This window comes from Mustela erminea, chromosome 4 (genome assembly GCF_009829155.1).
Source record: "Mustela erminea isolate mMusErm1 chromosome 4, mMusErm1.Pri, whole genome shotgun sequence".
In the NCBI taxonomy this organism is placed as follows: Eukaryota; Metazoa; Chordata; class Mammalia; order Carnivora; family Mustelidae; genus Mustela; species Mustela erminea.
The window spans coordinates 23,221,144-23,243,117 of NC_045617.1; the positions used below are offsets into that span (position 1 = coordinate 23,221,144).

At 40.8% G+C, this 21,974-nt stretch overlaps 1 protein-coding gene across 3 annotated transcripts in view; it reads right to left on the reverse strand.

Moving 5' to 3' along the window:
• ARMC2 (armadillo repeat containing 2) overlaps positions 1 to 21,974 on the reverse strand; it is a 111,395-nt gene that overhangs the window by 24,710 nt on the left and 64,711 nt on the right. For 2 of the 3 annotated variants that reach the window (XM_032338874.1, XM_032338875.1), the window contains exons 11-12: positions 13,317 to 13,462; positions 7,871 to 7,970 (exon numbers count right to left, since the gene is read on the reverse strand). The exons of the other annotated variant lie outside the window; for it this stretch is intronic. In XM_032338874.1, coding sequence (XP_032194765.1) covers positions 7,871 to 7,970; positions 13,317 to 13,462 — 246 coding nt within the window. The remainder of the gene's footprint in view (positions 1 to 7,870; positions 7,971 to 13,316; positions 13,463 to 21,974) is intronic. 3 annotated transcript variants of the gene reach the window in all.

Consider the following 21,974-nt stretch of genomic DNA (forward strand, 5'->3'; position numbering starts at 1 on the left):
CGCTCCTACCAGGCGGGAGGCCGAGGGTGAGCTGGGAGCCAAGTTGCCATATAAAGGCTCCAGGGGAAGGGGTAGAGGTGCCTTCCTGGCCAATCCTCACTGGCCCCGCACAAGGTGGAGCAGAGAGAGAGGGCACGCTATCTCTGGACGGCTGCACCCCTGTGGTTGCGTTAAGGAGGAAACAGCTAGAAAGACGGCACACGGTGGTGCGGTCAGCCCACACTCCGTAGACATTCCAGGTCTGCGGTCAACACGGCCATGTCCAGGCATTCCAGATCAGACGGGGCTCACTGTGCGTGCGAGGCTGAACATGACCGCTTCGCCGGAAAGAATACCACATGGAATGAGGGAGGCCTGACTTTGAAAGCGGCACAAGCAAGGACACGCCAGGCGATTCCCAGGCAGTGTTTGTGAGTACTCTGATGACTGGCCTGCCTCTGGAAGTTCCGGTTTTAAAAAAAAACAACAACAAGAAACTGACCCCATCTAAAAATGGAGAGGGTTAGACAGGCAGCTGCTCGATGGGTGCAAGTGATGGGAATGCAGATAAAGGTTATTGTTTCTGGACCATGACCTCTGTGAAATATTGCCCATCTCACAAAGCTTCTTGGAGGCATTTTACCGGATCTCCTGCCCAATAGATATTTCCAGAAGAAGTGGGGAAAATCCCTTCATGTTCTTCCAGAAAACAAACCCAAGCATACTTTGTGGAGACGCTAACTGTGGTGATGCTGACGTCAGGGGCACCTTCTGAGGTAGGCCCCGGTTTGCAAGGATGCTGCCGACCCTGCTCATTCCTGTGTTTCGAGAACCATCTGTTGGTACATTTGGTTTCTACCAAATGCAGTTTACACCATAAAGCATACAGTATATGCACATTTCTGAAATGAGACGTGTCATTTAATCGAGTTTTGGTTAGCATTTGTAATAGCTGCTCTACCTCGTGCTACCGTTTAGCTTTCGGGCGGCATCAAGCTGACTGAAATGTTGTGCTTTGGTCTCCATGTGTGTGTGTGGGAACCGGAGTTATGAGTCGTACCGTGGATCTTGGACCAATTAACCTCCTCAGACAGGAGCCAAAGACGTTTCTCTTGTTCTCCCTGAGGAAGTCCTTTGTAAGAGCTGGGAGGAGTGGATTCCTTTTCTCTGAGACTGTTGAAAAACCAGAAACCCTGGCTGGTACCACAACCGTCCGCCACAGACAGGCCCACCTTGCTGGAGGGCTGTGTGCAAAGAGGGCTGGAGCCAACTTGGCCATGTTTTGTACACACACAAGTCTTCCTCAGATGTATCTGCTGCAAACTTACGAAGTTTGGATATGGGTCTACACTGAACTTTCTCAGAGCAGGACACCAGCAGGAACATTCCTTTACCAATAAAATCTGGGGGTGACTTCGCTCAATGCAAATCCACAACGCAGAGTCTGTCTAGTTACCTGAGGTTGAGGCCATTTTGAGGGTCCTGCAGGAGGAAGCCTGAACTTGCCTCTCCTGAGTGGTTCCCGACCCACGTCTGAAAACTCACCAACACGATGCCGTGCTGTCAAGCACTGTCAGTCTAACTCTGGGAGTGGTCCTGCGATTCCTTTTTTGTTTGTTTTCTTTTATCCAGGACTAGACGTTTTGACACAAGTCCAGCGAGGCGGGGCGGTGGGGGTAATTCATGGAAGCATCTAATAAACCATCTCATTTTCTCTAGCTAAGAAAGCCTTCAGCTCTTGGTGCAAAAAGCGAAAGGGCCGGTTACCCCTCCTTGCTGGGGAAACCTTTCCCGTCAGCATTCCCATCAGCACCTGCTTTGTCTTGCGAGTCTGGCTCCGATTTTGCAAGGGAGATGCACTGTCAGTCGCAGGCCCCTCAGAGAAAGACTGACCCTGTGTGGCTGATCGGATTCATCATGTTAAAATCTCTTGAGATTTTATAGAAACTCTCCGCTGTCGATGTTGGAGAAATTGTTTTAATAAGTTATACCACAGGGTTCCCAAAGCTGCTATGCATTTCAATCACTTGACGACCTCTAAAAATAGGCCTTTGGGCCCCATTCCAGCCCAGAACCAGAATCTCCACAGGTGGGGCCCTGAGAATGTGTATTTTTAAAGCTCCCAGGGTGATTCTGATGATCATTTAGGAGCTATTATCAAGAAAGAATTAGAAATCTCTCCATCTTAAGACCTACTGTCTGTGTTTATAGTATCACTTTAAAAAATAAAAATCCATGTTCCTTGTAACAGATTTTCACAACACAGAGGTGTAGAATATAAAAGTGAAAATGCCCCTCAACCCTTCATTATCACTGACCTGATAAACATAGATGAAGTACATTTTAAAAAGACCCGGTCTTATTTGCAGAAGTCAGACTTTACCTTGATAAGAGATGAATATGAATAATGTTTAAAAAAAAAAAAAAGGAATTCTTTTTTTTTTTTTTTAACCTTTGACATTTTCTCATGCAAAATTTGTTCCTTCCTTCCTTCCTTTCTTTTTTTTTTTTTCCTTCAGTGGGAAAATCAGCAGATACGGGGAGGAAATATTCTACTTCTCCCTGCAGCCATCAGCTCTGGCACTACCTGAGTCAAAACAGAATTTCCCCCTTGCTGGACCATGGAAGTGGCCGACACAATTTCCTGCAGAGCTCCTCACCAGATTGATAAAATCACTCAAGGAGGTATGCAGAGGGCTCTTTCTTTTTCCTTCCTTTTTTTTTTTTTTTAAATTTTTATTCTGTATTCTTGGAAAAAAAAATGCTTAGACATGAACACTCTTTCCTTCAAAAATTAGTCTCAGAAAAATGAAGTCTCTGCTGATTCCCAGTGTAGCCTTCAGACTTTTAAGATAAAGTTAATACTGACCCCTCAGAAGAAAGATAAGGTATATAGACTCCTCCTGCTTCTTTAATCGCTTGGTGATAGCTATGTCTATTAAGAGACTACCAGTCTTCCAAAGTATACATCTACAACCCAACTTAGTCTAGGATTTTTGTAATCATAAACAATGAATTCTGGAACACTGAAAAGAAATGAAATAAAATAAAATAAAAATTGTAGGAACTAACAATTCTGTAAGTTGCTGAAAGCCTGGTGGGTTTTCCAAAGATTAGTTCAAAGCCTCAACATCCAAATAAATCTCAGGTATAGCAGTTTTTAGCCACTGCAGATTAATACATTCCCAGCAGAACATGCCTGGTATGGGTTTTCTGGATTTACTTTTATTTCTAAAAGAGAGGAAATACAAATCATATTCCCCTGACCATTTGGGAACATGAACCTAAGACGCTATCCTGGTCTGAAGTAATTTAAAATCCCTTACTTCTGTTTTAGTCCTCTGTATGACAGTTCACCAATGTGAAAAATGTGGGAAAAAATTATTATTATTTCCTCCTCCAAAGCAGGAAAAGGAAAGTAAGTATTTAAGGAAGAAGTACTATAATACTAAAAGAAATATTTTTTCATGCTTTACGGATTCCAAAGCATTTGAAATACTCAAAATTCATTCTTTCAGCATTTTGTCATGCATCTAGTATGCCAAGCATCATCTCAGGTTTATCAAAACAAGGCTTGTGTCCTTCAGGAATTTTCCCAGTAGTGGGCGAGGCAGCTACACAAAAAACAACCATTTGGAGAATCACAAAAGAAATATTTATAAAGACCTATGGAGTATGGAGCTTTTGGTTAATGATTTTAGGAAGTAGTTGGGACACATAACTACTTCCTTATGGCCTGAACAATTACCCTGCTCTTCTAAATATAATATAAATTATGTGTCCGTTTTTCTTACTAAAAAAAAAAAATCAGAGATCAAAACTGTAAACATTTCATTCTTTAGGATAAGTAAAACACGGCACAGAGTCAATGTAGAATTTTTGAAGAGTTAACAACATGACTCTCATACAGATATAAAATTAACACATTAAAAAAATTACTTATCTCATTAATGAGGGAGCCAATACAATGGTTAAGCTGGCTCCAAGAACAATTAAAGAATTGGGTGCTTACAAGCATTAAAAAGAATGTTCGATTACTAGGTTAGATACGCACCTGGCTAATAGTCCCCAGGGTCATACAATCATAACTTTTGAGGTTATCTTGTCTACCAGAGAAAAATCTACAAATTAATATGTACTTTACAGGGCCTGGGTTCTAATCAAATAGTAAATAGCAAGTTTAAACACAGATACATTCTCCTGCAGAATTAAACAGTTCCCCAGCATGGCTTTGTCAGGACATGTAGCCTCCCAGCCCAGCTTATTTCTAAGTTTTGAGTAATTTTTCTTCATTACCGTGAAGTGGTTAAGACTAGGGACATTCTGCTTGGGACATCCTTAGCTCTGGGTGTGCTAGCTGGGTGTACTGGCTATGTTTGAATCTTTAAAATGATGCACAGATGTGGGAGCAACTGAGGGTCTTCAAAAGCTTCATAAAGGAGAGCTACATCTTGTACTACTAATTGGCCCTTGAAGATGAGAAATGACAAGGGCTATTGCATCTAAGAGTCCCCTCAGGTCCCCTCATTAAGAGCCCATTCATATTCAATTGTATTTAAGGCTTCTTTAAGTGATACTTTTAACAAGTTTTATTGTGAGTTTCCTCTCCTAACTGCAGGGAAATAATCACAAAATGTAAGTAAAGATTACCAAAGGCAGAGTTAACAATCAGTAGAAAGGGAAGAGAGAGAAATCTACAAAAAGACATTTAAAGAATCTCATCAACAGATTCATGCTCCCAGGATGGGAGAGATACCCTCTAGAGCAATGAGTAATACTTATAATATTGACCTTGGGCATCAAGAAGAGGTTAAATTAGGGGCGCCTGGGTGGCTCAGTGGGTTAAGCCTCTGCCTTCAGCTTGGGTCATGATCTCAGGGTCCTGGGATTGAGCCCCGCATCGTATCGGGGCTCTTTGCTCAGTGGGGAGCCTGCTTCCTCCTCTCTCTCTGCCTGCCTCTCTGCCTACTTGTGATCTCTGTCTGTCAAATAAATAAATAAATGAAATCTTAAAAAAGAAGACGTTAAATTAGGTAGGGATATAGTGGCTGGGTTTGGACATTGGGGAGCGTATGGGCTATGGTGAGTGCTGTGAGATATGTAAGCTTGATGATTCACAGACCTATACCCCTGGGGCAAATAATACATTATGTGTTAATAAAAATTATTTTTTAAAAAAGAAGAGGTTAAATTATTTTTAGTACCTTTAAGAAGACAAGGAAATATACAATATATCTGAATATGATTTTTTTAAGTTTTTATTTATTTATATGAGAGACAGAAAGAGTGAGAGAAAGTGAGAGAGAGAGAGAGAAGATGAGCAGGGAGAGAGGCAGAAGGAGAAGCAGGCTCCCCGCTGAGCAGGGAGACCGATGTGGGACTCAATCCCAAGACCCCAGGATCATGACCTGAGCCAAAGGCAGATGCTTAATTGACTAAGCCACCCAGGCACCCCTGAATATTATTTTTACTACAGTGATAAAAATAATTTAATAAGTTATGCATTTCTTTGATGATTCTGGAAACAATATGTACTGCACATAGTTTGCAAGGAGTTCTTCATTCTTCTGAACCAAAATAATTTTAATAGGAACACAAAATTATCATATAGATCAACAGAGGAAAAATATGGCTCTGAAACACCAATTTTGCTTTACAGATAACTATTGGTCCAAAGTGAAAAATAGTTCACTAAGAGGCATGGTAAAAGTTTGTGCCAATTAAACTTTAAGAAGGTTCATCCCTTGAATCAGAAAAAGCATACTCCTAACTATGTTGACATCACAAGTGTCTCATATTGGCAAGATACCAGGGGATCTGTCTGTTTACTAAACATGGCCATCATCCAAGCTACAGTTAGAAAAACAAACAGCTATTACTAGTAATGCTACAAAACAACAGGGCTATTTGTTAGCACTGAACTGATAGGTTTTCTTCCTTTTTAAAAAATTACAGGTTCTGACATAACTTAAAATCAAACTGTTAAACAGAAATGTTTTCTTTCACGCACTTTTGAAAATTCTAGTGCAAGCAAAGGTGTCCTCTCCAGTTCTAGTTATCTGAATCATCCCTGATCAAAACACCAAAGGAAAAGAGAATAATGATGACAAAATAAAATTACAAAGAAAGTCCATAAAATAACACTTCAAAATAAAATCTATAACTTAACTTTTTAAGTACAGGTTCTAAAAGAATTCTTTTAATGCTATAGTAAAGTATCTTTTCTACCATTTTATTTTTTTCCTTAAAAAAGACAACAAAGAATAGGAGTGCCTAAGTTTTCTGCTGGAGTAAGTCACTTGTCCAAAGATTACAGTTCAGATAATATATTGTACCAAATTCTAGATTAATAAATGTTTAATGGACACTTCAATTAATAGCAGATCAGAAATACTTTCGGGTAGATTAATCAAATCGATTCTTCCACTAACATAGCAAATTCTTATACCCTGAAATCATACAAAGAATATAATTTAGAGAAAACACTAAATATGTAGGGGAAAGCATTTGCAGCCCAAATACTCGGAATCAGAAACTCAAGTGCATATTTGTAAATCACTGCTTAAAAGCTAAATGAAAACTTAACACTTTAAGCAAGGTTTTATCATCTTCAAGATGTAGTCATGGTATAATATGAGCATAGAAACTTCTCTGTCATCTGTATAACCAAAAAGAAACTAGTAACCTTTTAATAAATCTGCTAATAATAGCATCAAATCTGACAAATTTAGTCATTCTCAGCAGAAGTACTGGGCTGGGTAAAAATAAGTTACATGCTATTTGTGGCAAACGGGGATTATATTCGGAGGTGGTTTTGAGATGTCCAATATAAACAAACACAAAGCTTTATATTAAAATGTTCTTAGTATACACATAAATTATTTGGTTTTAAACTTAGTGATTCTGAAATTTTACCATATTGGAAATGAATATATATTGTGTTCATGTATAAAATGTCTCACTAGGGGCACATGGGTGGCTCAGTGGGTTAAGCCGCTGCCTTCAGCTCAGGTCATGGTCTCAGGGTCCTGGGATTGAGTCCCGCATCAGGCTCTCTGCTCAGCGGGGAGCCTGCTTCCTCCTCTCTCTCTCTCTGCCTGCCTCTCTGCCTATTTGTGATCTCTCTCTGTCAAATAAATAAATAAAATCTTAAAAAAAAAAAAGTCTCACTAAAGAGCTGATGTCACCTTAAGCATTTATAAAGCTGAATAAAAATAAACTGCATTTAATGAATATTCAAGAACTTATAATAAACCTTAATGTTTGTACTATTATGATTTTATGAAGGTGGGGTCATTTGTGACTTCTTCCTTCTTTTAAACAACTATATATACACTTTTACCTGATCCATTAATCCCAAATTATTTTCTTTCTGATATTTACCTTACTTTGGAAGAATTTCATCTTCTAAATACTAAAGTGTCAAAGAACTAAAGAATTTCAGGGCTAGAAGAATCTTTAGAGTCTACCCATTGTCAGGGTTCCCAAACTGTACTTTGCATCAGAGGTTCCAGCGGTCCTCATTGAAGTGCAGATGGCCAGGCCTCTCCCCACCCATCTGACTCAGGCTGAGGATGGGGTCTGGAAATGACGCCCATCCCACCCCAAGAGGATTCTCAAGTAAGGGTCTATAAATCACTGGGAGGAACGACACTGTTCCCTAAACCAGGAATCTTACTATATCAACCATCCTGTTGTAGACCTTTCTGCCTCAAACTACTCCCTCTTCAACTCCTACAAGTAATAGTCTCCTTGGTCTGCCCGTGAACACATCAGATGGAAGCTTCTCAAAGAAACTGGTACCTTCAAAACATAAAACTACCCGACATGAGCTCACAAGAACACACCAATACAAAGACATTCTGAAGAATTATATGCATGAAGAACTGACCTGTTTCTTCTGGTATTTGTTTATCAGTTTCAAAAACAAGGCGTAACATCTGGAGTAGTTGGCCAAGGCTACACAGCAGTCATGGTAAGAGGTAAGTTTGCTGCAGAAATGCCAAATGGGAAAATAAAAATAAACTTTTTTTTCTCATTAAGTTCAAATATACATATGGTTACTCCAAATGCAGATGTTCAAAGGGTTGCCCGTGCCTGAAAAAGAGGCTAGAAATACTCCGCACGCCAGTCCAGAGAAGACACAAGGAGGCTTGCTGTCTGCTCTAGTCTCTGGGGGCATGGAGGTGGGGGCCAGGGGGGATCCTTCGAAAAAGAGAAACCCAAAGTCTCTGATACATGTATTCAGTGTGAATTTACACCACACATGTGGTTCAGAAAACACAAGCTAAGAAATTTACACAAATTCTGTTTAGATACCAACCACTGAATCCCCTGGGACCCCATCAGAAACAAATGTTGAACTGTTCAATAGTGATACAGCGATAAGAGGCAAAATGTCCTGAAAGTTAAAAGCCTTGATAACAGCTTCAAAATTTTGAAGGCATGCAAACAAGCAACCAACCAAAACCCACAAGGCAGTACTGACAAACCTGTATCAACTTGGGAGATGTTCCTAAATCTCTCATTAAGTGATAGATTAATAGGTAAAACATCATCAATATTGTAAAAACGTGACCTTGTACGAGGCCATTAACAAGTCTCAGTAAATTTTCAGAGAAGTGTCTTCGAGCTTATATTCTCTGGTCAAAGAACAATTAGGTTAGGAAATCAACATAAGAATACATATCTTATGGGACGCCTGGGTGGCTCAGTGGGCTAAGCCGCTGCCTTTGGCTCAGGTCATGATCTCAGGGTCCTGGGATCAAGTCCCACATCGGGCTCTCTGCTCAGGGGGGAGCCTGCTTCCCTTCCTCTCTCTCTGCCTGCCTCTCTGCCTACTTGTGATTTCTCTCTGTCAAATAAATAAATAAAATCTTTAAAAAAAAAAAGAATACATATCTTATGAATGGATAAAGAAGATGTGGTACATATATACAATGGAATACTATGTAGCCATCAAAAGAAATGAAATCTTGCCATTTACAACAATATGGATGGAACGAGAGGGTATTAAGCTGAGCAAAATAAGTCAGTCAGAGAAAGACAATTATTATATGATCTCTCTGATATGAGGAATTTGAGAGGCAGGGTTGGGGATTTGGGGGGCAGGGAAGGAAAAAATGAAACAAGATGACATTGGGAGGGAGACAAACCATAAGAGAGTCTTAATCTCACAAAACAAACTGAGGGTTGCTGGGGGGAGGGGGAGTTATGGAAAGGGTGGTTGGGTTAGGGACATTGGGGAGGGTATGGGCTATGGTGAATGCTGTGAAGTGTGTAAGCCTGACGATTCACAGACCTGTATCCCTGGGGCTAATAATACATTATATGTTAATAAAAATAATTTTTAAAAAAGAATATATATCTTAGAAAACTTACTTTTGAAAACTTAAAAACATAACTTATGGGACGGAGAAACATGAAGGTTTAAAAATAAAACACGGAGACCCGAATAACTGAAAAAAAAAACCTAAAACCCACAAATCAAAATTTGTGAGATACACCATTTAAAGCATTTAAAGGAAATGCTTTTTGGCACCATTTAAAAGAAAATTTCTAGTCTTCAGAAGGATTTTAAAAAAGGAATGAAATTTCTAACTAAAATAGAAGAAAAATATAATATACCCAAAGGTAGTAGAAGAAAAGGGTTGATACAGATGAGGACAGAAGGAATATAATAGAAAACAAACATACAATGGATTGGATCAAGAAATCTGCTGATACTTTACCAAAATTATTAACATTAGCAAACCTTTGGCAAGACTGACCCAGAAAAAAAGGAGAAACATCATATGCAATCAAAAGGAGTGAAAATCAGTATAAACAATGCAGAGTCAGCGTGACCTAATGCTTAAATATACGGCTTCCAGAGCCAGACAGATGGCCTGGTTTGATTTCCAACTGTGGGATACTGAGAACAGTACTAAGCCTCTGCATGACTCAGTTTCCTTATATATGAAATGAAGACAATAAGGATAGTACCCACCTTTAAAGTTGTTATAAGGAATAAATAATTTCATATTTGGAAAGTGCTCAGAACACTGCCTGGCACTTGATAGCCGTTATCTAAGTATTTCTTAAATAATATTAGTAGTAGGGGTGCCTATGTGTCTCAGTGGGTTAAGCATCTGCCTTCAGCTTGGGTCATGATCTCAGGGTCCTGGGATCAAGCCCCACATCAGGCTCGCTGCTCGGCAGGGAGCCTGTTTCCCCCCTTCTGTCTGCCTGCCTCTCTGCCTACTTGTGATCTCCCTCTCTGTCAAATAAACAAATAAAATCTTAAAAAAAAATAATAGTAGTAGTAAATATTATTAGTTAAAGAATAAAAGGGGACATGATTCAAAATGCAACAAAGATTATAAGGATAATAAGATAATATTTGGAATGACTTTATGTTGTTTGAAAACTTAGATAAAATGGGCAGATTCCTATAAAAATATAACTTTCTGAAACTAACCCCAGTACAAATAGAGAATACAACAAATATATAACCATTAAAGAAAGTGAATCAGTAGTCAGTGACAATCACACATGAATGTGCAGATACACCTACCAGGACAAAATAGATTTTCAAACAAGTTCTACAAATTTTTCAAGAAATAGGTAAGTTTCATTTTCACAAATTCTTTTAGGAAAGAAAAAAAGTGGGAATATTTCACAACTCATTTTATGAGGCTGGAATAAACTTTGATACTAAAACCAGACAAGGACAATATGAAAAAGGAAAAGTACAGGCTAATCTAACTCACAGATGAAAAATCTTGAATAAAATATTAGCCAATTAAACTTAGCACGTATATAGTGGCTTAACATGAGAAAATCTATTAATCTGTGATCTTCTATATTAATGAACTAAAAAAAGAAAATCCACGTAATCAAAATAGATTCAGGGCAAGCATTCAAGAAAATTTAACATCCATTAGTGTGAGAAAATTCTTCCCTAGCCTTCTGAAGGGTTTAGACAAAAACCTACAATAAATATTACTTTTAATTGGTAAAACCACAAAAATATTTCCTTTGAAGAGTCAGGAGCAAGGCAGCAGGTCCAACACTCTTACAGCTTTCAATGGGACATCCTGAGCGAGGTGGTAAGGAAGAGGTGGGACAGCAGGAAAGAGTTGTAATAATTGGGGGAAAAAATAACAAATTATTTTTATTTGCAGACAAATTGTCTAGAAAATCCAAGAAAATCTACAGACTAACTCTTGGCCCTAAATTTCAAGATTCCTTGGTAAAGATTAATAAGCAAACATCAATACTATTTATATAAACCAGCAACAACCTATTAGGAAGTATTTTATACACATATTATATAGTTGGCATGTGCTACTATGTTAATTTCAGGTATATGACATAGTCATTCAACATTCTATACATTTATAACATGTTGACCATAAGTGTAGTCATTACCTGTCACCATACAAAGTTATTATGAAATTATTGACTATATTCCCTGTGCTGTACTTTTCTTCCCTGTGACTTATTTTATAAATAGAAATTTGTACTTCTTAATCCCCTTTAAAAATATGTTTAGGGGTGCCTGGGTGGCTCAGTGGGTTAAAGCCTCTGCCTTCGGCTCAGGTCATGATCCCAGGCTGGGATCGAGCCCCGCATCAGGCTCTCTGCTCAGCAGGGAGCCTGCTTCCTCCTCTCTCTCTCTCTGTCTACTTCTCTGCCTACTTGTGATCTCTGTCTGTCAAATAAATAAATAAAATCTTTTATATATATATATATATATGTATATGTTTAAAAGACTGTATTTGTAGTTGCAGCAAAAGCCATGAAGGGATAAATCTAATAAAAGATGTACAAAATCTTTTTGGAGAAAATTATAAAATTTTATGGGAAGATATAAAAGAAAATATCATAAATGTTTATTGGTAGAAGACTCTGTATCATAAATGTGTCCGTTCTCTTCACTTGCATCCCAGTTGCTCTACATACCCAGTGTTATTCCAAGAAAAACCCTAAAGTTCCTACCACAAACTTTAGCTGATTCTCCAACTCTTGAGAAAGAGGGAAGAATTTGGATCTTAAAGGAGAAAAGGGGTGAGGGATTCATCTTACCTTTTTTTTTTTTTTAAGATTTTATTTATTTATTTGACAGATTGAGATCACAGAGAATCAGGCGGAGAGAAAGGAGGAAGCAGGCTCCCTGCTGAGCAGAGAGCCCGATGCGGGGCCTGATTCCAGAACCCTGGGATCATGACCTGAGCCGAAGGCAGAGGCTTTAACCCACTGAGCCATCCAGGCACCCCAGGATTCATCTTATCTTATAGCAAGACTTCAATCTATAACAGTAGAGACAGTGCAGTACTGATCTGAGGATGGGCCAGAATGCCCAGAAACAGGCCTACAAGTATATGGAATCTTGTGTTTGAATAGCTAAGCTCTTAGAATCACCGGTGGGGCAGGGGAGGAGTTGGGGAGAATGGTATATTTGATAAAAGGTGCTGGGACAACTGACTAGCCATATGGGAAAAAAATTAAATTGAATCCCTGCACACCACCAGATACAAAACCAAAATGTAGGATTTTATAGTGTTTCAAAATGGGAGTGCTAAGTACCCAGAAGGGAAAGCACAGGGCTAAAAAAATCAAATCTGGACTCCCATCCTCATCCCAGGGTCAGTTACCGATGGGTCTTCAGAGAATGTTCTATTTTACTAAACAACTACAGTGAAGTTTAAAAAGGCCCAGGTCTCTTGAGAATGATAATTATGTAAAAACATGGGCAAGGAGCAGTGAGAGAGGAAATATAAATGCATAATTTAAAGACAGTTCTGAAATTTAACATCTTGCTTTGAAGCGACCTTGATGCCGACGGTCCTCACTTCTGGCTTGAAGTGTAAACATGACAAGTGAGTATATGAGCCCAAATTCAGTCGCACAAGTGAAATCAAATAATCAGGTCAGATCAGACTTTCTAAGCAATGCTGCCCTTTCTGAATTATAATCCTTAAGTACTATTTCCAAGTATACTAGAAAGTTCATCATGTTTTGTGATACAGTTCTTGATCTCCAATAAGCTAAGAGGAATTTTTGTTTATCCTGTAAAAACCCCAGGATAACTCACAACTCACCAAAGAACTAAGGTGACTTACAATGGATGAGTTTAGAATCACATTAGGAATAAACGGGAAATGGGGTCATTAGTTTTACATCATTTATTTTGAACATGGGCCACTAGATTTTCTTTTTTTTTTTTTTGCTGGGGGAAGTAAGAAGCAAAAATAGGATTCCTTGCAAGCTGCACACACACAAATATTAAAGATAACCCCAAATTTAAGCCTTAGCACTTGTTTAAGGTTACTTCATTTTCCTAGTCCACCTACCTGAATATTCTGGCAATATTGGTGCAGACATCCTTGTCAGCCATGTACTGTCCCATCACCGAGCAGAGCTGGGGAAGGGCCCCGATGCTCAGCAACTTACTTCTTGCTGGTGGTGAATCAACCAAGTTTCTCAGTGTAGCCGTCATCTAGGACAAAAGCGTGTTTGCGCCATTTTGGTTTTTTAATTGGAAAATACAGTAACACGAATCCGTACCACAAAATTCATCCTACAAGCTTCATTAAATCAGTAGTAAAACCAAGCAAGCCCCTGTTAGGCATCTCCTACCAGACAACATGGGCCTGAGGACAAATGGCATGAATTTAAAAAAAAAAAAAAAAAGAATGCAAAGAAAGACTACTTTGGTTCTAAGGCAAAGAATGAGAAGTTCATATTAATAAGCAATTAGTACACCAAAACCCTAGGGTTAAGTAATCATCATCTGGGTTTGTTAGCTATCTCTCATAAGACTTTCACTTTACCCTGAGACATGACACATCAGTTCCACAGATTAGAAACCTCTCATTCTATAGGCTTAAGAGTAGCATCAAATAATGTTCTGGCCAAAGGATATTTTTAAAAAGATTTTATTTATTTTATTTGTCAGAGAGAGAGAGAGCGCAAACAGCAGGCAGAAGGAGAAGCAGGATCCCCGCCTAGCAGGGAGCCCGATGTGGGACTCTATCCGAGGACCCTGGGATCATGACCTGAGCTGGAGGCAGATGCTTAACGGACTGAGCCACCCAGGCATCCCTGGGCAAAGGAGATTTAAGACTGTTAGTTTCATTCTTTTCCAAGAGACAAGTACTGATTTCTTGAAATTTTGTCTTTTTTAAAAAAAAAAATTATGTATTTATTTATTTGAGAGAAAGAGAATGAACAGGGAAGGGGGCAGAGGGAAAAGGAGAAGCAGAAGCAGATTCCCCACTGGGCCAGGAGCCCGACATGGACTAGATTCCAGGACCCCAGGATTATGATCTGAGCCAAAGGCAGACGATTAACAAAATGAACCACCCAGGCACCCCCAAATTTGTCTTATTTTGTAAAAAATGCTCAGGAAAGCTATCTTTGTCTGAAAGTGGAGAAGAGAATGGGGCGCCTGGGAGGTTCAGTCAGTTAAGCATCTGCCTCTTGGTTTTGTCTCAGGTAATGACCTCAGAGTCATGAGATCAAGCCCCATGTGGGGTTCCACACTCAGCTCAGTGGGGAGCCTGCTGGAGATTTTCTCTCTCTGCCCATCCCCCTGCTTTCTCCCTCTCTCTCTGAAATAAGTAAACAGGTTGCCTGGGTGGCTCAGTCCGTAAGCATCTGTCTTCGGCTCAGGTCATGACCCCAGGGTTCTGGGATTAAGCCCTGCATTGGGTTCCCTATTCTCCCTCTCCCTCTGCCTGTCTCTCCCCCCACCCCCCTTGTGTGATCTCTTTCTCTCTCTCTCTCTGTCAAATAAATAAATAAATAAATACATCTTTAAAAATAAATAAATAAAATAAGTAAACAAATCTGTAAAAAAAAGTAGAGAACAATCCCATAAATCCAATTTACTCAAGGTAAAGGTCAGAAAAACCAATGCTTCAGTTCTCTAATACTTTCGACACTTAGTGTGCTCTTTCCTCATGGAACAGGATGAGGCAGGCTCTTGGTGAAAAAGAGTCCGCTCAGGGGTGCCTGGGTGGCTCATTGGGTTAAAACCTCTGCCTTCGGCTCTGGTCATGATCCTGGGAACCTGGGATCCCAGGTTCCTGGGATTGAGCCTGCATGGGGCTCTCTGCTCAGCAGGGAGCCTACTTCCTCCTCTCTCTCTCTGCCTGCCTCTCTGCCTACTTATGAGCCCTGTCAAATAAATAAATAAAATCTAAAAAAAAAAAAGAGTCAGCTCAGGAGCTGGACACCTGGTCAAACCCCAGCCCCAGCATCTACTAGCCTCGATTAGCAAGTGAACCTCCCAGGGAACCGTTTCCTCCTCAGAAAAGTGGGCATGGTGCCAGCTCCCTGGAGTTGTGAGGATTCGACGAGACGAGATGTGGGAAGGGCATTGCCAATCTCCATCACCTAACAGGAGTCAAACATCATCAAGGCTCCCCTCTCGGTGTTGTGTGACTTTACACCCAAAATGCAGAAGAGGGATCACGGGCCTTCGAGTCAGATGACAGAGATTCGAGTCTTAAATCTCTCTCTGGTGACGTGACTGAGGCCCCCATCAGCGTTCCTCTTCTCCCACTTTCTCACCTGTGAAAAGCAGCTACGGTCTCTGCTCCCCTCCTGGGGTGGTTGTGAGTAGACAATGGAAACATGTAACAGTGTCTCTGTGTACTGTAAAGCCTTATGTAAATATAAGCTTCATTATGGCCATCGTTAATCAACTTTAAAAACAATTAAGATACATATGTTTGATTACTTTTCCTTTGTCACCACAGCAAGATAAATATAACTGACTCCCTTAAAAGCAGAGAAAATAAAAATAATGCTTCAAGTAAATGTGTTCAGGTCTTTTGAAGTCAATTCCATTATATAGCAATTCAGTAAATTACTCCCTGAAAGCTTCAGCATCCAAAATATCGGAGGGGAAAACAAACTTCTCGAGCATTCTAGTTAACTGTGGGTCTAAAGCACGGTTTCCCAGCTAAGGAATGGTCTTCTGGGAAGGCTAATACGTCATTTTAGGCTTTTCAGGCCATCACCACCATAACGTGGAAAATTCTCATCATCTGACCCTGGCTCTACCTGTTCTCCTTCTCTAGAGACAGCCCAGTGGTCAAGTGCAACTGGATTACATCAATCCCAGGAATGACTCACAAGCGTCCGCACCAGGAGTCCAAAGAGCCCAGATGCCCTTGTGAATCCTGACCTGAAGTCAGGCAGCTAGAGGCCGTGCAATACCCATTCGAACCATCACACGCAGAAACCTGCCCTCTTCCCTGGTTCCCACGGCTTCACGGATTGGGGACTTCAATCTACAACCATCCTTTCGCTCCCCACATCCAACGTCTGGCAAGGCACCATCTCAGCAAAAGGGATGGTAGTGCTCTCAGGAGGTTTTATTTTCTTGTTTCGACCTCAGTTTTTTCCTCTCTTTCTACTATTTTTCTCATCTCATTACAAAAAGTTAAAACAGGGCGCCTGGGTGGCTCAGTCGGTTAAGCACCTGCCTTTGGCTCAGGTCATGATCCCAGGGTCCTGGGATCAAGTCCTGCTTCCGGCTCCCTGCTCTGTGGGGTGTTTGCTTCTCTCTCTCTCCAACTGCCCTTCTCCGCTTGTGTTCTCTCTGTCAAATAAATAAATAAAATCTTAAAAAAAAAAATAAAGAAGAAGAAGAAAAAGAGGAGGAGGAGGAGAGGAAGGGACAAGGGAGCAGAAAAGGAGGACTTTCTCCTTTAAGAAGCCTCTGGCAAGAAAGGGCGGGCGTGGGGGGTGGGGGCGGGTGTTGGTTGGAAGAGGCCTGAGCTTAAAGCCCTGAGGGCTGGGGATCAGGAGGAGGTCACCAGGCTGAGGCAGCCTAGCAGGCTCCCCATTTTGAGAGGCGGGCTGAGAGCCAGGAATCTCACTGCGGGGGTGGACGGAAGGGGGCTTCTGACTGCCAAGCACAGACAAGGGGCTGTTTCTGGGAAAAATGTATCAAGATCGGTAGGAGGAGAGTCTCGTTAAATACTGTGGTAACAGTAAAGACGAATTTCTAGTCAACCCACTTAACTTGCAACCTTGCTCCCACTTTTAACAGAGATATATTTGCGGAAATCACAAATGAGTTTTCCTGCCCTCCCCCTCCCCGCCAGGAAAGCCCACCCACTGGGCCTGCCCCCAAAGCAGGAGTTCACCAAAGTCCAAGCTTTAAGCTTGCAGAAGTGGACAGGGCTCTTAACTTTCCATTCGAATTTATATGGGTTCTAACTCTGCTTAGTTATGTACTTTTCTGTTTTACTGTCTATAAACTTTTAAATCGTCTCAAATCCTTTAGGACTGAAGAAGAAATGCGGGTTAGATGATTTTATGGATGTCTGTTGAGCTTCCAAAGGGCTCTCTGGAGCAGTTTCCACGTGTCATCCCACCAAGAAAGAAAAAACAGAAAAGCATGTTTCTGGGGCCCCTGGGTGGCTCAGTGGGTTAAAGCCTCTGCCTTTGGCTCAGGTCATGATCCCAGGGTCCTGGGGTTGAGCTCCCCTCTGCTCAGTGGGGAGCCTGTTTTCTCCTCTCTCTCTCTCTCTCTCTGCCTGCCTCTCTGCCTGATTGTGATCTCTGTCTGTCAAATAAATAAATAAAAATCTTAAAAAAAAAAAAGAAAAGAAAAAGAAAAAGCATGTCTCTTTTTTTTTCCCATCTCCTAATGCGTGACTGCGTGGGGCAGCGAGGCGAGCAGAGGGAAGAAGAGAATGGAAAGTACCGAACTGATCATCTACAAAGATGGCTGATAGGAATTTCGGTGTCCTTGCTTCTTAGCAGCTGTTAGATGATGTCTGAGGCATCACCCTTCATTTTCGGTATAAGCTAAGAAAGAAGCATTGTGGTGGGATTCTGGTTATTAATCTGCTCCTGAAAACAGACCAAGCTACACTCTAGAACTTTATGGTGCTCATCTTTTTGCTGAGGCAGCTTCTTCTTTCTGGGTCCCCAAATTTCCTTGGTCACAAGAGGTACTGGGCCCCACCTTCAATCAGAATTTCTAAGCAAAAATGTCCGAAGAGTTTGACAAAAACCCTAACGTTGAAAGTTCTCACTGCATCCTCAACACTGGGAGATGCATTATAAAGGGAAGAATTATACTGAGAAGTGATTAGATAATTCATAAAGGCTTTTATAATTTATAAACATCATTTTAGTATAGCAAAATTAGAATTAAAAAGCATCTGGTTTTTTTTTTCAGATTGATTATAGGCATTTAGTTATTGATCTCTGATTGTGTTTTCAACTATTAATTAAAAAACCTGGGGTCTCTGGGCGGCTCAGTCATTAAGCGTCTGCCTTTGGCTCAGGTCATGATCCCAGGGTCCTGGGATCCAGCCCTGAGTCGGGCTCCCTGCCTGTTTCTCCCTTTCCTACTCGCCCTGCTTGTGTTCCCTCTCTTGCTGTCTCTCTCTGCCAAATAAGCAAATAAATCCTTAAAAAAAAAGAAAAAGAAAAGAAAAACCTTAGCAGATGCAAGAAATCGTTGTCTTAAAATATGAGACCCTCCTGATTGATATCATGAGACTTAAGGATGGCAAAACAAGCCCGGCAGCTGGGGCCCCATTCCGGCATGTTCTACTGCAGTGGGATGGGTGCAAGGCAGGATGGGCGCAAAGTGGTTGATTTGAGCCTGTGCACACTGCTCATTTCCAGAGTGGCTGGCCCTCTCTCTTCCCTTTGCATTTTTCCTCTATTAGAATCCTCACTCTCCAGGGAGCCCACCAGCTTCTGCCCTAGAAGGCATTCAGCCACCAGAGCTGCCCCAGAGCACTAAGGGCTTGGAGCTCACAGCTCACCTTAGAACTCTTAGTTCAGTGCATTACAAGTTAAGCAGTCTTTTTTGGCTAGCCTAAGAACGTCACCATCAATCATGATATTGTTCCTTGGAGGAACATTTTCCCAATTTCAGAAAACCAGCTTTCAAAGAAACCTCTGGAACATAGTGCAATTAAAAACCGCACCATCAATAGTCTGCAAGTTATTACGTTTTCCTTTCCCAAAATCAGCATGAGGATTCAGTTTTATTTACTTTTATACATTGAATGTGATTATGGAAAGAATTTGAGCCGCTTTATGGTTTATAGAGCTACCCTGTAAACTTGATCTCATTTGCTCCCTAAATCAGGCCCATGAGGCAGACAAGAAAGGTATTATGAGTCCCACTTTTCAGATGAGGAAACTGAGTCTCAGAAAGTCCACCAGCCACCAGGTAGGTGGGCATTCTAAGCTCTGATTCCTTGTCTGTTGTCTCCTCCGTTCCACTTGGCTGTCTCTAAAAGCATTCACTTTATTTCTCAATCATCTGGAACATCCATAACCAAAATCCCTCGAGCTTTATCTCAACCTCACTGCCAACTGCAAAATGCTTCACTTCCCACTGATGATGTGAAAGAATGAATACAGCCACCAGAGACCACAAACAGTGTCAAATGATTTAAGAACCAAAGCCACACCATTTTCCAACCTCAGCAAAACCATCTCCCCCTATTAATAAAAGTGCATTCATTTTCTGGATCTGTGCCCATGTGCGACCACATATATGCCCAAACCAGAGCCTCTGTGGTAACCGGAGGAGTTTCGTATTGTCTCATGGATGGTTCATACAGTTCTGGCTGAGAGAGAGGCAGCAACGACAAGATGCCACCGTACCCAGGAAATTTCTAAGCTAGCACCCTAAATTCCTAAGCAATTTATTGGAGTTAAGATCTATGCATATGAAAGTAATATTAACTCATAATCCTTTATAATGCTTGGTGCCTGGCTGTGGAGCCCATTTGGCACCTTCCTACTATGGGGTCCTACTTCCGCAGGAAATGGTTCTGTCCTCCTCAGACCCCCAGAGCCCTATTCTGGGACTCTCTTCCACACTTGCCTCTGTTCGTTACTCTCCAGCTCCTGCTGGAGGGAAATGAGTCTGAGAAAGATAACATAATACCGAGAACTACCAAGTACTAACACGGATTTTCCCCGATTCCACGTTAAAGTCACTGACATTTCTTTATTGCCACAACTAATTTGTCTACAACGAAGAGACGAGGTTGAATGGTCATGACAGCAATTAAGAAGAAAATGTCTCTCCCTGGAAACAACAGGCATAGGAAAATTTACTTCCCAATGCTTGAGGCTCCTTGTGAAGAGATATTCTTAATCATGATACTCCTGGCCACCATTGTTCCTCACTTCCTGACTGCGGAGTATGAGGTTCTCTCCCTTGTTCCTCCTGGGGCAGAAGCATCTTGTGATGGGGGGGGCATGTCTAATCCAGGGGTTCAGGATGAGAATGGCAGCCTGCTTCCTCTATAAATTACAGCTTTCAATGTGGTGATAATCTTCTCCCCCACTCATTTGCCTTTGTTTCTCTCTTATTTCCAAGTTCAAAACCCAAGGCATTACATTATATGTCTGGGGTGTCTGAGTCTCCCCAGATCTTTAGATCTGCCATCCCTAGAAAGTTCGAGGGGAACATGAGTTACCTGTTCACAGGTCCTTCCCAGGAAGGGGAGGAGACGTGGAGAGGAAGCGCCAGAGCTCTGATTGCCTACTCTCTCATGCTAGCTGGGTGAGGAAGTTCTTAGCTATAGAACTATACCGCTATTCCTTCCAGAAAAGAAGCTTCCTACGTAGCAAATAGCGGTCCCCTGCCCACTAACAAGTGTATCATTACAAAATTAGCAAGCCTAAGAACCAATACCAAAGATTAGGACCAAGAAAGTTGTATCCCATCTCAAAAACAATATACTATAAGCAAAATGAGCCAGAAATAGTACTCTAGTCAGCAACATTGTACAATTTGCTGGTTTTAATAATGTGCTGTAGTTATGTAAGATGTCACCATTGGGAGAAACTGGATGATGGGGACACAGGACCTTTCTGTACTATTTTTGCAACAACTTGTGAACCTATACTTAGTTCAAAATAAAAGTTACAAAAAAAAAAAAAAAGCCAGACACAAAAAAGCACACACTGTATGTTCCATTTATTTTAAATTCCAGAACAGGCAGCGCTTATCTATGGTAAAAGGGATAAAAAAAAAAAAAAAGAAAGAAAGAAATTGTTCCCTTTGTGGGGAAGGAGAGTGGGAATTAATTGGACAGAGGAGGAAGGAAATTCCTGGAGTGATAGAACTCTTCTGCATTTTGATAGGGGTGTGGATTACATAGCTGGATGTTCTTGTCAAAACTCATCAAACATATAAGATCTGGGCATTTCACTGTATTAGAAAGTATATGCAATTAAAACAACAAGAAAATAAATGACCTCATTTCCTATTCAAACAAAATCTTCCAAAAAGACGCTTTAAAAATATTTTTTGTTTATTTTTTTAAAGTTTTTTTTTTTAATTTGAGAGAGAGAGAAAACAAGCAGGGGGAGGGGAAGACGGAGAAGCAGGCTCTCTGCTGATTTGGGGCTCAATTCTGGGACCCTGGGATCATGACCTGAGCTGAAGGCAGATGCTTAACCAACTGAGCCACCCAGGTGCCCCTAATTTTTTTTTCTGCTTAATCATCAAATCTCCAATAAAATTAGAAGAATTTAAGAAATATATTTTTAAAAGAATTTAAGAAATAAAACTATGGGAATATTTGCTCTCATAGGTGTGCAATTTATTTCCTCCAACAGCCAGAGTTCTTCTTCAGGTAGAAGTTATTGCCTTGGTTCTGATTTTATGGTCTGAGAGGTGGGCTTCCCATAGGCAAGGGTAAGCCAGAGAAAGGGAGTTAACATACTTTCCTACTTAAGTCTGCACACTCATAATAATTAACTACCTAAATATGTATTAATCTCTACATTTTAAAACTATAAAATGTAACTAAAGAAAGATTTAAAGGACCCCTACCACCTAGGTACAGTTGTTAATTACTAACATAAGGTAAATCACTGCTTCATTGAATCTCCAGACTTTAGTCAAAGGCATCTCTTAAATTTCCCAGAATCTTGGGGCACGTGGGTGGCTCAGTGGGCTAAAGCCTCTGCCTTCAGCTTGGGTCATGATCTCAGGGTCC